Below are 15,103 nucleotides of genomic sequence, written 5' to 3' on the forward strand. Positions count from 1 at the left end.
TGGAAGAATGAGTGAACACAAGGCAGGATTGCCATGGAAATGAGTGAACACAATGAACGCCAGGGAAGAATGAAGGAGCAGAATACAGGAATTCTGTAGAAGAATGAGTTCACGGTTTTCTCTGCAGATCATTCCCACCTGTTCTTCCCGAGCGGGCGGCTTGCCTCCTCCCCCTCCCCTCCCCCCGCCGATTGGCCCACGGGTAGAAGGGGCACCACCCCGACCCCCGCGCCTGTTGGGGGTCAAGACAATCGCTGTGCGTCACTCGGCGGTGCCCTCTCGAAAACCGCCACGCGTCAACAGGTTGCGTCTGCGGAAGACCATGGGCTGATATTCCGAGTCCCGCATATAATAGGGGTGGGGTGAGGAATTCAGGGACTCAAAAAATTTGCAAAGAAATAAAAAAAATCATCATCATCATCATCACAATCCATGGGCAGATAGCCCGTAGATCTCCACTGCACATCTCAGAATTTGTTTCCACTTTCCTTTCTTGTGCCAGTATTCTCAAGTAGTGGCCACACATTTCTGGCAAAAATCTCTGATGTCATCATCAAGCCTTTCTCTGCAAGGTCTTCCTCGTTTTCAGGTTCCTTCCATTTTTACGAACAACACAATTTTTATTTTCCTGTTGTTGACCATCCGAAGTGTCCAAATAGTGCCAGTTTCCTTCTCATCACTGCCTGCATCATCAGGGTGTCTTCTTCTATGTGCAACCTTCGTTGGTCACTCTTCGGGTCCAGCTTAGAGGCAAGCGAGCAAAACATCGCCGGATTGTTCGCCGCATCTTCACGCCGCGCCATGTCACAAAGCCAGGCCGCCCCTGATTAGTACTGTGCAGTACTGTACACCAAATACCGTAGCCATTGCATAGTGCATTCCAAGGACTGGATTGCGATTTTAGGTGGGTTTTTTTACCCTTACATTTACATCGCATATTTTGTTCATATTTTTGCAAGTGAGGTAAATTCGCAACCACCGCAAGACATCAACAGGTCAGGTTTGGTCAAGTCTGTTTAACGAGGTGGGAACTCAAGAGACCAGGATAGTCTCATTTGCAAGGGTGAATTGTAAGTTTACCGTTTCCATTATTATTTCATAAACATGCGCTTAGACTATTTCAAATATTTGGCTGCTGTACATTTCCACATTATAAACCACTTCGCTATCATTTGTGGCCAAGTTACTTCTGTAAAAGTAGCTCAGTGAGCTTTACCTGGTAAAATAAAAAATAAAAAAGGTTAGTTCATTTTAAATGTTTTAATAACTTGCTTACCTTTCCTAAACTTTCCTGTTTTTATTTGTTGTTGTAACTTTCTGACCCCGTGCTCCGACTGGACATCTGTGAAAAAAAGAGCTCTATAGCTGATCGGATTCCTCCAGGATAAATGAAGATTTCCGATTCTGATTTACAACCCTACTCGACAGGGGCGGCCGTGACGCGAGCGTCAATACCCATCATCACCATCATCTAGCATCTGCACACGAGCCGATTTCATCATCAGTTCTCACCAACGACGGCAAAAGAGGGGAGAGAGACTGGGTTGATTTACCCGCGCATGCCGCAGCCCACGGACACGATCTGTGGGGGCAGAATTCCGCGGGCACGGCCTCTTCGCCCGCCCGCCCACTGTCCCACGACCATGCCCGCTATCTCCAGCTTCCCTCCCTGCTGGGGTAGGGCATGCCCTCCTGCACACAAGCGCACAAAGACACAGTTCCCCCGTATAGCCTGTCACGGACTGTTGGAGCGAGTGCTGTTAGCGAGCACTTATGAAGGTCGGCACGGCATACACGGCAGTGGGTGGCCAACACCACGCACGGCCTGTGTGGCTACAGGGTGGGCAGCAGAGGGCAGTGCAGTGCAACACAATTCTGCGCTATAATGCTGTCCCTGTCCAAGTCTTTGCTCTCCGCCTTCACCAACTTACACTGACAAATCATGAAGCAGTCAAATAACCCCAACGATTGGCACGGCGTGGGGAGGGGGCTCTCATCCAGCAGTAGATTATTGAAAAAAAAGTAGCTGTACACGGTACACTGCGTGTCTTAATGTGCCAACTTGTGCTCCATTCACATTCACTATCTCGTGACGTCATCAAATTGATTTCGAACGAAAAACAAAGATTCGTGATTTCTACGCAAATTTCATCCACACACGAAAGGAGGACACAGGCTTGCGCTCGCCACTTGCTGCAAAAAAAACAAGCAGAGTGCCGGGCGGCTAAAACACAGCAGGTTGGCACCGTGGGAAGCGCATCTGACATTCATTTACAGTCGGGTAACTTGTAACATCTGGGGGGTATGCGTCCCGCGACATTTTACGACGAGCCTTCCACACGAAGGCCTCCCCACAGTGCACCACAACCATGACGTCGCACCTCCGACCAGGACGGTCGGCTACGTACGGTGCTGAAGAAACTCAACGTACCGACGTACGTACAACGCGTGGTTTAATGCGTCCACCCTCACCCGCTATGTTGCGGGCGCGTGGGTGCATCGACGGCGGAGGCATGAGCGGGGGCCCCTGGGCGCGCAGGTACAGGCCCTGGGGCGGAGGGTGGTGCGGGTACTGCCCCATCATGGAGGGTGGCAGGTACGGCGGGGGAGGGGGAGGGGGCATGGGCGGGGGCAGCGGGGGCATGGGTGGCCGTGACAGGGTGAGCCCCTCCAGGATGCTCTGCCTCATGCGGTCCACGCGTGACACCTGCTCCGACTGCACGCGCGCACACAACACAAGAGGGTCCCCCCCGCCCCCACACGTGTAGCCTTTACGGACTTTTTGTGGCAAGTGCCGTTAGCGAGTAGCACATATGGAAGGCTGGCACGGCACAATGTTTTTTACAGACTGCACCGAATACTAATTTGAGGTCGAGTCGACCTAGAGGAGGACCGTGACCAGTGTCAGATAATCGTCACTGGTGTTGGTTGTGAGCGGGAATCGAACTCGGGATGTTTGGTCCGTATTGCAGTGTGCTAACCGCTTGTGTGTTTGTGTGTGTCCAAGCTCGCACACACAAGCACACAAATGTCAAACAGGCACGTGCAGACATGTTATATATAAAAGCTAAAGGTGCAGCCATACAATTACTTGCTCAGCCCGCTGCTGGCAGAAAGACCTCCACCACAGTGAGCTCTGGGTCGGGTATTTTGGCCTATTCTTTAACGATGGCCCAACACATTGGAAGAGGTGGGAATGCCCATACTTTTCTCCACCGCAAACGACCTGCCAATGGAATGTGGTGCACTAATGTGGACTGCTGGGTGGATAAGCAATATACATTTAAAAATGCTCCAACATCCTTACTCCCGAAGGCAGGAAAAACCCCAAAGCCACGCCAAGCATGACGAGGTTGGGGATGCCAATGACATCAACCTGCCCTGGTCCATCACCTCCCTTCCAGCTGCAATACTGGCAACAGAGGCGACACTTTTTCTTTCTCCAAATTTCCTTCCCAACTATTTTCACCTTATCCAAAGTCGGACGATTGAAGCGATGCGCATTCAATAGTTGGATCTCCCAGCTCTATTCTTGAGCATGGTCACGGGGGGGGGGGGGGGGCAGCAGCTGCTGCATCTCGGACTCAAATCAAAGGTCTCGGCGATGTCGGCTACGAATATCCGACACGGCCATTATGAACCCCACGAACAAGCTGGCGCTTTTTCCCAATATACCCCGACACGCTCTCCGCTCGTCGTCGTCATCACCTGCCCGTCGCAGATCTCCAGCAGCGGCGCGCGGTCCCGAGTGGCGCGCAACAGCTTGCTCTGAAAGAGCTTCCCGTCGAAGTAGAGCCAGGGGCAGCAGTGCTCCCAGGGCACGGGCTGGCCGCACGCGTCGTTCGCAAACAGCGCCGTCTCCACGCCGCGCATGAAGAGCGCCGCCAGCTGCACGCCACGGGCGTCCAGCCCGTCGATCTGACGACACCATCGCCGCCACCGCGCACACACGCACACGCACGCACGCACACGCAAGCAAGCACGCACACACTCATTTAATTACCGGGTAAGAAAGGTAAGGGCGTTGCTTTAGCTGCCTCACTCCAATGTCACGGAAAAAAATTTCCCCGTAAACTTCAAGAGGGAGTTTGGATACATTTTAATGTTAATAAAAAAATCCACCTCTTCAGTGCTGGAACTGCAGCAGAGTGAAAATACGTGCAGCATGCTGGGCATTTTGCTTTACCCTTTTTTATTGACTTCATAAAGTTGTTTTATTTATAATATAACATTTGATTTGTTTCACAATATATTGCTTCGGGTATTGTGGCTTCGTTGATATTTGAAAGTCAATGTCTTCTAATGTATATATATTCCAATTCTGGTTATATCGTAACATTTATTTCACGAGATGCCTTGATTGATGAACGCAGACTAATAACGATTTAGAGTTCAGGACATAATTTAAACAGTTATTAAACGTGGGCTTGGGATAGGACACAGCACGGCACAAAGTGATGATGGCCGTTGGTCAATAATAATAACGAAGCGCCAGCCAGGGAGGGGCATGTACCCCAGAGGATGTCCATGGTGTACAGACGTGCGTAGGAGCTAGAGGATTGCTACATTGCAAAATGTGGCAATTCATTACTTCACCACACAACATATACAATTTGATTATGACGTTTCGCTGGCGATTACCACTTTTATCATGAATAATAACTGTCGCGAAAGCCAAGTGTACAGCAGCACAGCAAATGCAGGTCGAATGAGCTGTTTCTCAGACGCGACCTGGCCACAAATAATAGCTCAACGAAGCGGCTAATCATCTTGTGGAAATGTATAGCAGCCAAATACTCTAAAAGCATTTTGATTCCAAATGTGGGGAATACGGACCCGGAGAAAAATCCACGCGATCACGGGGAGAGATACACGCAAACGCATAAAGGCAACCCTTACGATTCTCTGCGTCTACCCATCACCGCCAAAACGTGTGGAACAATTCAACTGCAGGCGGCACCAAATGCAAGCGGGGGCCCAACGCAGGCGCCGGGCCAGGGCGGCCGCTCACCTTGATTTCCTGCAGCTGCTCGGGCTTGTAGAGCACGGGAGACACGGCCTGGGCGAGGAAGGCGTCCAGCTCGTGACGTCTGAGGATCCGCCCGCCTGGACACTGCAACATGTACCTGCGTGCGGGGGCGGGGCGCAGGGGGGGAGAAGCATGACTTCGAGCCGTTTGCATTGCGCAAAAAATGAGCACTCGCATCGCATTAAATGACATTTTGTGCCTTGGTAAAGCGCTGGGGGGGGGTTAAGGTTGGTGTCCAGCCCGCAGGACGCTTATTGTGTACAACCTTAGCAAATTTCGATTTAAAGCTTTCGTGACTGCAGGGATTCATCTTCTTGGTTCTTTCGGTAAAGTCACGTAGAAGGGAAGTAATAAAATAATTTTAAAAAAACATAATAAAATAATTCTCACGAAGTTTCGGCCACAACGCAAGCAGCCGTCCTCAGGTGAAAACCAGGTCTGTCGAGGCGACAGACCTGGTTTTATTTTTATTATTTTATTACTTCCCTTCTACGTGACTTTACCGAAATAACCAAGAAGATGAACCTTAGCAAATTCACGATGGGAACCGGAATGCAGGGAGGACTTTGAAGACAGGCGACTACAATTTAAATAGGATTCTACTGCAGCACAAACGAGTGCAATTGAGAGTTCTCACACACGTGTCACTGTCACCCTGACCAATTCCACAATATGAATTCTTCCTCCGCTGAAAAGTCAATCAGATCATGCAAAGACATTGTACAGTACTCATAACACATCACTCCCTATACAGCATCTGGATAAGAAAACGAAAAACTAGCGACGCAGCTCATCACTAACACCGCACCAACAAACGTGCAAATCTTGTCTAAAAAATAAAATACGCTTCGATGACACACACACACATATATATTCGTCCCCAATTTGGTGAACACTGGCACCGCACACGGCACAAGCGGAGCTCACCTGAGCACGCAGCACAGCACGAGGTGCTGGGTGGGCACCGCAGCCGGGTTCACCATGCCCGGCGTGTCCGAGCGCAGGCACGCCAGGAAGGCGCGCATGCGCCGGTTCTTGTCCTCCACCGCCTTGCCGAGCCACAGCTTGCGCAGCGTCGGGCAGGTCCACTCGCGGAACGGCAGCGCCTCCACCAGCTCGGGCGTCTGCGGCGCTTTCCCCTTGTAGGCGCACCACTCCTTCACCAGCACGGGCATCGCTGCGCGCAGGGCGAAAGACGGGGGGAGCGGGAGGCGGTGGGGAGCGAAGGGCGGGGGGGGAGGATGAGCGTGCTAGTGGGTGAACACGTGGTTACGCTGAACGCGTGCTTATCGCCCGACCGTGCGCAGTCACGTGATTACACGCCATCAACCAACAGAGCCAACAGCGTGCCATCGCATTATACATAACCGCGCTATGATGGTGCCGTGGTGGCGAGATGTTAACTACCTTGCCTGATATATTGAAGATCGTGGGTTCGATCGTGACCCTGACACCTGTTGTATATTTGTAGTTTGCGTGACCTCCCCGTGGTCACGTGGATTTTTCTCCGGGTCCTCCAGGTTTCCCTCCACATTTAGAATCGACATGCATTCCTAATATTTGGCTGCTGTAAATTTCCACATAAGCCACTTTCGTTGAGCTATCATTTGTGGCCAGGTTGCCACTGAAAGATCTATATAGCTCACTGGGCCTTACCTGGTAACGTAAATAAAATAAAAAAATGAGCCCCCAAGACCAGACCAGAAGTTTCAAAATTGCGGCTATCGCTTGCGGTGGCATAATATTAGCGATTCCATCTCAAACGAGCGGGATTCTGAAATAATTTGCCCTCATTCGCCACGTAAATCATTCTGTACGACTAAAGCTTTGGTCCTTTGAGGTGGTATCCGATTTCTGCTCTGGGCCCACGAGGTCCATATCGTCCGCGAGCAACGGGGCGCGCGATCGCCACGAGCCTCGATACCGTCGGGCGTCATCCGAAAGTGCCGACCGTGCACGATCGCGTGACGACGCGAGCGCGCCGTCGTTCGCAACGCGTGCGGTCTCGGGGTGGGGGGGTTGGGGGCGGGTTGGGTGCAGGGGGGTTCCTCACTGTCCATCATCCCGGGCGGCGCGCGACGCAGCGCGCGCTTGCGCAGCTCGCCCAGGCTGAAGAGCACGCCGTAGACGTGCTGGCGCGCCGGCCGGTACAACAGCGTGGCCGGGGGCAGCTCCGGGTTCGCCTCGTCCTCCAGGGTGACCGGCAGCTTCAGCTCGCCCTGCGTGCGACACCACACGCTCGCGTCGCTCTGCCGCCCGGTCCGAGCAGGCCGAGCGGCGACGCCGCCACTGGCGACTTTGTCGGCGTCCCCGCCGTGACGGGAGCGAGCAAGCGAGCTGCCGTCATCGGCTCTGCTCTTGTTACGCGTCGCAAATTGTTTTTGTTGTTACGCTCGGAAAGCCTCACCGAGTCTCGAGAAGGGGCCTGCCACGGAATTTGCAACAGGGGGACGGCGATTGTTGCTGCTGTGTGCGATCCCAAGGGAGTACAGTAAAACCTTGGATTGCGAGTAACTTGGTCTGCGAGTGTTTTGTAAGATGTGCAAAATTTTTAAATAAATATTAATTTGATAAACGAGCGAGGTCTTGCAATACGAGTAGTACGTGTAGACGCTTTTTCTGCCGAGCGTCACGTGATCACAACTGATACACGAGTGCTTTGATATACGAGTGCTTTGGATTACAAACACGTTTCCGGAACGAATTATGCTCGCAATCCAAGGTTTTACTGTAATCTGCAGGTCATTTTTGAAGTGTGGGAAAGTTTTTGTTACGCGTCGCAAATTGTTTTTGAGGTTACGCTCGGAAAGCCTCACCGAGTCTCGATGACTTTACCGAAAGAACCAAAGGGTATAGAATTTATTGAGCCATACCTGCAGTGATTATTTAACAGGATTTTTTAATTAACAACACCGTGTTCCATGTCACAGCATTCCAACAACCGTTCAACAACGTTCAACTACCGACGAAATGGGCAAAGATGCTCCATGCTATTTTTATTTTACCAGGTGAGGCCCACTGAGCTAAAAAGCTCTTTTTCAAAATCGACCTGGCCACAAATGATATCTCAAAAAAGTGGCTCATCATGTGGAAATTTACATCAGCCAAATACTCTCAACGCATGTTTTTAAATGTGGAGGAAAGAACCGGAGGACCCGGAGAAAAATCCCCACGACCACGGGCAGAGAGACATGCAAACTCAAAATACACAGACGTCAGGGTTGGGATCAAACCCACAGACATCCTGTATACCAGGCGAGGGAGTTAACATCTCGCCACCGTGATGCCCCAAAGATAAAGAAGATAAACCCACGTCGCGTGCAGCCCCCGTGCGTCAATCCACTCCTGCACGGGGGGAGGGGGGGGGGGGCCTCCACGGCACTCACCGTGGTGAGCACTTGGTAGACGCCAGGGTGCATGAGGCCGTTGCGGTGCCGGTACTCGGCCACGCGGATCACCTCCACGGCGACCTGCGGCCGCGGTGGCGTCGTCAGGTCCATGTGGGCGCGCGTAGGCGTTGACATGAGCGACGGGATGGCGGGCAGCACCCCCCCGCGGCACGACGGCTCGTCCGTGACGCCGAGCCGGCACGCGGCCTGACGTGCGACCGCACGCACATTCATGAGGTCGAGCTCATAACACACACACAAAGGCCCACCAATACCTCGCTGATCTTGTCAAGGAGCGCAAAACCATCACGGCAACTCGGGTCATCCTCGCAACGGCGGCTTTTTGGCTCGCCATCGAACAAAGACGGTCACCGCATGGCGCGCTTTCGGATTCGCTTCTGCGGCCATCTGGAACGCTCTTCATTCCGGTATTAGGAAGCTAATGGAGCTATGCACTTGTAAATCTAAACTAAAATCTAATGTTTTTGGAACGGCTTTTTGTGTTTAGTTTGTTCTCCTTCCCTCCCAATCTTCACGGTTGGCTAAGTACGGTGCGAAAGAAGTTCAACATTCCGGTTTATTTGTGACATTGATAATGGCTATATTATGGGACTGGAAACTTGCCTGAAGGTTTCTCTTCTATTCAGATCGCATCAGATGGAACTCGACCTGCTAACATAATGTAAAGGCAGCTACTACGTGCAGGCGAGACAAACTTACAGCGGCGCGTCTGCCAGTCGGATTCAAATCGTGAGGGTTCACGATTTGAATCTGACCGTCGCCTGGCCTCACACAGCCAGCGTACGTTAAAGACACCCGGCGACATTGTTTGCAAGAGTAGGCCGGTGTATGTGTGCGCCGGCATCCTTGTCCAAATTTGCCAAATTAAAATACTCACTTGCAAACTACTCAATTGCAATGTACATCGCAATATGACGGGACAACTCGTGTCCTCAAAAGGTCACGATACTCAGCGATGCTGTCCCTGGCTAAACAAGAAATGTACCTGTCCACCCCCATTCGCCGCCACCCCCGAGGCCTGTCCACCTCCCTGGGCAGCGCCTTCGGCCCAGGCCCCTCTGCCGCCACTTCCCGGTAGCTCGTTGATATGGCTAAGGTGGGGGGGGGGGGTGGGACAACGGGGCAGCACACGGGCACCACCAAACGACAACAGCAGCAGCGGCGGCAGCAGCAGCAGCATTAACACCGAGCGACTGGTTTCACGAACACGGATTTAATGTCCCCCACCCCTGCATATGGGTGGCGGGGTGGTGCAGTGTAAACACTTGAGTCTAACAGCAAGAAGGGCCTGGGTTCAATTCCTAAATCGGGTACCTTTCTGCATGGAGTTTGTACCTTCTCCCCCTGTTCTATATGGGGTTTCCTCCTGGATCTCCGGTTGCCTGCCACAACTAAAAAGAAACATACAATATAACTGGCTAAATCTTGACTTAAAGCTTTCGTGACTGCAGGAATTCTTATCCTTTGGGCCTTCCGGTAAAGTCACGTATACAGGAGGGGGAGTGGGTCGCTTTTGTTGCGATCGAAACGTTGTAGTTTTCGTTCATTTTATTATTTTTTGAACCTATCTACGTGACTTTACCGAAAGACCCAAAGAATATAACTGGCTTTGACTAAGCATCACAAAGCGAAACAAAAGATCCTGCAAATTACTCAATTGGGAATAAACAAATAAACGCCGCCCCCGACTCCAAAGAGTTTGCAGGATCTTCCTGAAACAAGAGTCTTGAGACTTTCCTGGGCATTGAGGCTTTCCTGGTCAAACAAACGTATTCATTAATTCATCACGCATAGTCGGCGAAGGACCGTTGCGCCAAACACGTGTCATACGCCCGGTGTCTTCAGTGATTTGTTTGATACACAGATCACGGGAGGGGTGCGACCACGGGGGGCGGCGCCATTCCCTTCAGGATCGCAGTCCTCACTTGGAACGTCACCCGCCAACTGAAGTACGCAAATTTGCGGGAGTCTGCGCGTCAAGACGGGCGACGTGTCCACAGAGTGACAGCCGTCTCCTTCGAACGGAGCTCTCGATCGCTAGGCCGGTCGCAGATGCAACGGTGGCATTTCTGACGAAGCCGAACCATAATCTGGTACCGATGGCCTGACGCACAGACGTGGAAAATTCCCCGGGAGCGGCACAGCCCCCCGCTGGCTCCCGCGGGACGCGACGATCGTACTTGGCGGTGGCGGCGTCCCCGTGGGCGTCCCCGTTGTCGGACGAGGTGGAGGAGGGCGACGACGGCGGAGGGGAGGGGCCCGTCGTCTGCCGGGGGCTGCTGGGAACGGCGGGAGCGATGGGCGACGCTCGCTCGTACAGCGGAGTGTGCTTCCCTGTTGCTGCGAGAGACGGAGTGCGAGCTCAAACCCCCTCTGCTCGTCCTCCTCCACTCACCCCTTCTTACCGTCCACTCAACACTAACCCCTCATCTACTTACAACTACAATCACCCTCTACGCGCTCTCCTGTACTCACCCGCTCCACTCATCCTCCTCCACTCACCCCTTCTTACCATCCATTCACCCCCTCCGCACCTCTTAATTTTCCCGGTTACGTACGGTGCGAAAGAAATTCAACATACGTACATATATGTGAGTCTACAGGTCTACAAGATGCTCACCTGGAGAGGCAATGTTCCCATATCCATGATCTTCAGCTCCCAGGCTGTTGTTGAGTGTCGCGTCCAGTGCAAGGTTGTTGTCTTCTGAAATGTCGTTCAAATCTGCCTGGTAACAAGCCTCCGCCTGATTGGACGGGCTCTTCCCCGCCTGGCTGGCAGCCGAGTCCTGATTGGCTGTCTGTGGTGAACTCTGAGCATCGCTTTTCTGGGGCTGAGACGGTGTTCAGAAGGAGACACACAAAGCAACAATGTGGAAGTAATGAATGAATGGCAAGTGAAATGTGGTTATTTATTTGGAATTCGTGAGTGGTTCGCCTGGATTTGAACCCGGAATCTCAGCAGTGCCAGTTAAGCACTCTGATAAATTAGCAGGGCAATCTGCCGCCTACAAGACGTTAGGACAATCCCGTTTAATGTTGTCCATGTGAGACAGAACTAAAATGGCAATGGCGATGATGATGATCACGAAGGTGATTTGATAATGCGGTGGCGGTGAATGTGGTGTAGGGTTAGCGACTTACCGGCCCATCTCCTTGCTGGTAGGACGGTGCGGTGTTGTGAACTGGTGCCGTGGGGAAAAGTGGCACTGGGATTGGGGCAGCACCTGGAGAAAAAGCCAAGGTCCGCACATTCCACACGCGCCACCAAGGGACCCTCACCCACAGCAGTGACACAGCTCAGAGGGAGCAACGCGTTCGCCACCTGATGTGGGTGCATTAACCACGACCCTCCTGCATAACAGGCGAGAGAGTTAATATCTCGCGACACTGAAAATCAACACAGGTGTACCGGGCAAGTTGGTCGACTGCACGGATGGCCTTGGGTAGGTCTTGTGTCCCTCTGTGTAATACTGCACTGCCTTCTTGAATCGCTCGATCTTTTCACCCCTCTGGGACTGTACGCACGCACCCGCACACAAAGACAAACATATGAAGGTACACCGAATTAGCCATACAGAATGCTGCGACGAGTGATTCATCAGCGATGGCGTATTGTACAGGCTGGCGTGGCATACAAAGCAATTGGTATAGCGAGTACTGTGCTAGGCCACCTATCGTCTCTGTGGCACGGATGTTCACATCCCCCACTCCAGGTTCTCAATTCGATCCATCGCAGGGAGCCCAAGGCAAGATCGTACAACACTTGTCACTCATGTGAAACTATAAACTATTTTTTATTTTGCCAGGTAAGGCCTACCGAGTTAAATAGCTATTTTTCATAAGCAAGCCTGGCTACAAATGATTGCTCAACTAAGTGGCCTATCATGTGGAAATGTTATAGCAGCCAAATGGAGGGAAATATTGGAGGAACCGGAGAAAAATCTACAAGCCCACAGGGAGAGAGACACACAAACTCCAAATATACAGGTGCCAGGGTCGGTATCAAACTCACAAACTCATGTATATCAGGTGAGGTAGACAGAATGGGGACAAGACAGGTAAGTTATCCACGATTGGAAATCGAACCCAGGTTGCCAGGTTTGTATTGCAGTGCGGACACACGACTCCACCACTCACACCCAACTCGACTGGTGGACCTCCGTGGCGCGAGGAATGTTCGTCGGCGAAAGGACTTGCGTTGTCTACGATCAGCGAGCCGAACCTGTGAGTGCTTGAACACGTCCTTGGCGATGGAGTCGAGGTCGTTGATGTCGTTGACGTTTTTCAAGTATTCCGCCACTGCCTTGATGACCACGTCGCAGGGTGGCAGCACCAGCTGGTGTGCCCGCACCTGTAAGGATCGACGCAACCCGCACCTACCGATGAGCATGGCTGGCCACGTACGGTGCGAAAGACGTTCAACATACATGAGGAGGGGCTGAGAGCCCACCTTATTCCCTTTCTCCTGCCCCGTAAGCACCTGGGCCTCGGGTTTTCGTATGTTGAATGCCTGTGCCCCCATCAACCTTAATCACTCACTCTCTGCACCGGACTCTTGTTCAGTGAAAAAAAAACCCAGACACACAAAGCATTGCATTTTTAGTTTTTCTTAAGCGCTCTGCCGTGGCCCTGCGTTAGGGCCTTTCGCTGCAGAGGGTCACGGTTCGATTCCAGCAGCCACCCTGGTTAATACCGCACGGTGTAATAGCCCCAATGACCCTACGGGGCGTTTGCTTCAAAATTGACGTCAGAGCTCTCCTGATGTCGTTCGTGTGCCGGCGTCAGCGCCCAAATTTGGCAGATTTGAAAATTACATCGCAAATTACTCGATCGGGATTGCACAGCCAGCAGCAATAATCGCCCCCTACTGGCAGAGTCATTGCCTAGGTAATTCGTGCAAATGAGACGATGCTGGTCTCTTATAGCATGGGTTAAACTAAATCAACTTCACTTGGCTGCTTTGCTCGCAATTTTTATTTTATCAATTCGCAGGCAGCGAGAAACTGTTCTAATCTGCCGCTGGAAATTCAATTGGGAAAGGTAGATGATAGATAGGAAGGCAAATAATAGGGATTTACGTCAGACAATTTTCTTAATTAGAATAGCAACATCGTCCCCCCGACTGGCAGAATAATGAACACTTGCAGGCGGGTGCTAAGTCATCTTTGTGACATCCGTCTGCTAAGCTAAAAAAACAAACTACAGCTGGGCATTGGAATAACTAAGATAAGGTACAGTAGATCATCGATTCATAATCCAGAGGCTTCGGGAGGGAAGGGGGAGCCGCCAAATTTTCCAAAATGCCGGATAATCACACTATGCTTTTAAATAGCCTATTTTCGCACATTCTTGCATAACATTGCTTTAGGTGTTGTTGTACATGAATTTTGTAGTGTTTTACATTTGTTTACTGTGTGAAATTGGCATCAATAAACAGACAAAAAACTATCCTCCCTAAAAAAGGTACCATATTCACTGTACCGTACTGACCACTCCAATCTCGAAGACTCTGCATGGGGTGCTGTATGCGGTACTACGCTCTTGTTTAAACAACTTGTGTTTGACGATCGACCGGACTGATGCAGCCAAATTACACGCAACTTTTAGCCAGATCGCACTGCGTATAATTTCAGCTTTTATTACTTGTCATGAAAAATGTATATACGTGCAGTATTTTCATTGTTCAAGTTGTATGTAGTGAATAATGTACGATATATATTTGACACTGAAATCAAGCATAGCTATTTGTTTGTTACGCACGCCGTGCCGATCGCCAGACTGGTCAACAGCCTTCGAAGCGATTTTGCCGGTCTCGCCGGATCGGCCCGGGACCGCCGGATGTTGGGAGCCGGATAAATCGCGCGCCAGGTAATTGATGATCAACTGTAATTCCCTTTGAGATACTGGGGCATTTAAGCGCCCAACACTTTTCCTTCGAAGTGGGCAGGTAGGAACTTGGTTGGACAGCGCATTCGTGCACGACAGAAAGCTCGCGGTCACGTGACGCACTTCACCCAATCCGGGAGCGTACATGTTTGGGAGGGGCTATGCACGACAGACAAATAATCCCTGGTGAGCAGTGTGGAACCGTTGTTCCTACCTGTATTAAATGCAAATCGTTCACCTTAATTTTTTTGAGTTCGGCCTGAACAAAAGCAGCAACCCACTGCGATAGAATAATCCAGACATGATACGTGAACCTGGTTCCACATGAAGGCAAGCTCTCGTTTATTCGGTCATTCATGCGATGGCTTGAGCAGTTACCTTCAGAGATGCCAGTGGGTGTTCTGGACCAAGCAGGTTCCAATGAAATGCAGCCAAATCCTCGTCAGGCAAGAGGTGGTTTCCTGGAAATAAACAACCATCGGTTTTAACTTCTCACTAGGTGCGGTGCGAAAGAAGTTCATATATACATAGATACAGACTTCCTTACCCCCGACTTGTCTACGCATGAAAAAACAAACTCAACCAGGATACTTCTAACCAAATTTTGTATTTGACCAGGTAAGACACGCACGCACACACACGATGATAGACACACACAACAACGACCGCCACTCGCCGCTAAGTGACGGTGACGTCACCACGGCGCTTCTGCCAGGCTGTGCACATTAAGGCCACGTGAAGTGTCAAACGCCCGCTGGCAGGAGGTTACAAGACAGAC

At 51.4% G+C, this 15,103-nt stretch overlaps 1 protein-coding gene across 3 annotated transcripts in view; it reads right to left on the bottom strand.

Annotated features, from left to right (window-relative positions):
• The window catches only part of FAM120A (family with sequence similarity 120 member A), a 41,347-nt gene that overhangs the window by 3,165 nt on the left and 23,079 nt on the right, over positions 1-15,103 (bottom strand). The window contains exons 3-17 of one of the 3 annotated variants that reach the window (XM_078612319.1): positions 14,704-14,786; positions 12,662-12,790; positions 11,849-11,954; positions 11,581-11,663; positions 11,060-11,270; positions 10,620-10,773; positions 9,425-9,530; positions 8,416-8,625; positions 7,083-7,248; positions 5,957-6,206; positions 5,012-5,126; positions 3,709-3,918; positions 2,473-2,716; positions 1,554-1,692; positions 139-232 (exon numbers count right to left, since the gene is read on the bottom strand). In XM_078612319.1, coding sequence (XP_078468445.1) covers positions 139-232; positions 1,554-1,692; positions 2,473-2,716; positions 3,709-3,918; positions 5,012-5,126; positions 5,957-6,206; positions 7,083-7,248; positions 8,416-8,625; positions 9,425-9,530; positions 10,620-10,773; positions 11,060-11,270; positions 11,581-11,663; positions 11,849-11,954; positions 12,662-12,790; positions 14,704-14,786 — 2,300 coding nt within the window. The other 2 variants (XM_078612317.1, XM_078612320.1) reach the window with 2 other exon arrangements.

This window comes from Lampetra planeri, chromosome 38 (genome assembly GCF_965212315.1).
Source record: "Lampetra planeri chromosome 38, kcLamPlan1.2.h2, whole genome shotgun sequence".
Lineage (NCBI taxonomy): Eukaryota > Metazoa > Chordata > Hyperoartia > Petromyzontiformes > Petromyzontidae > Lampetra > Lampetra planeri.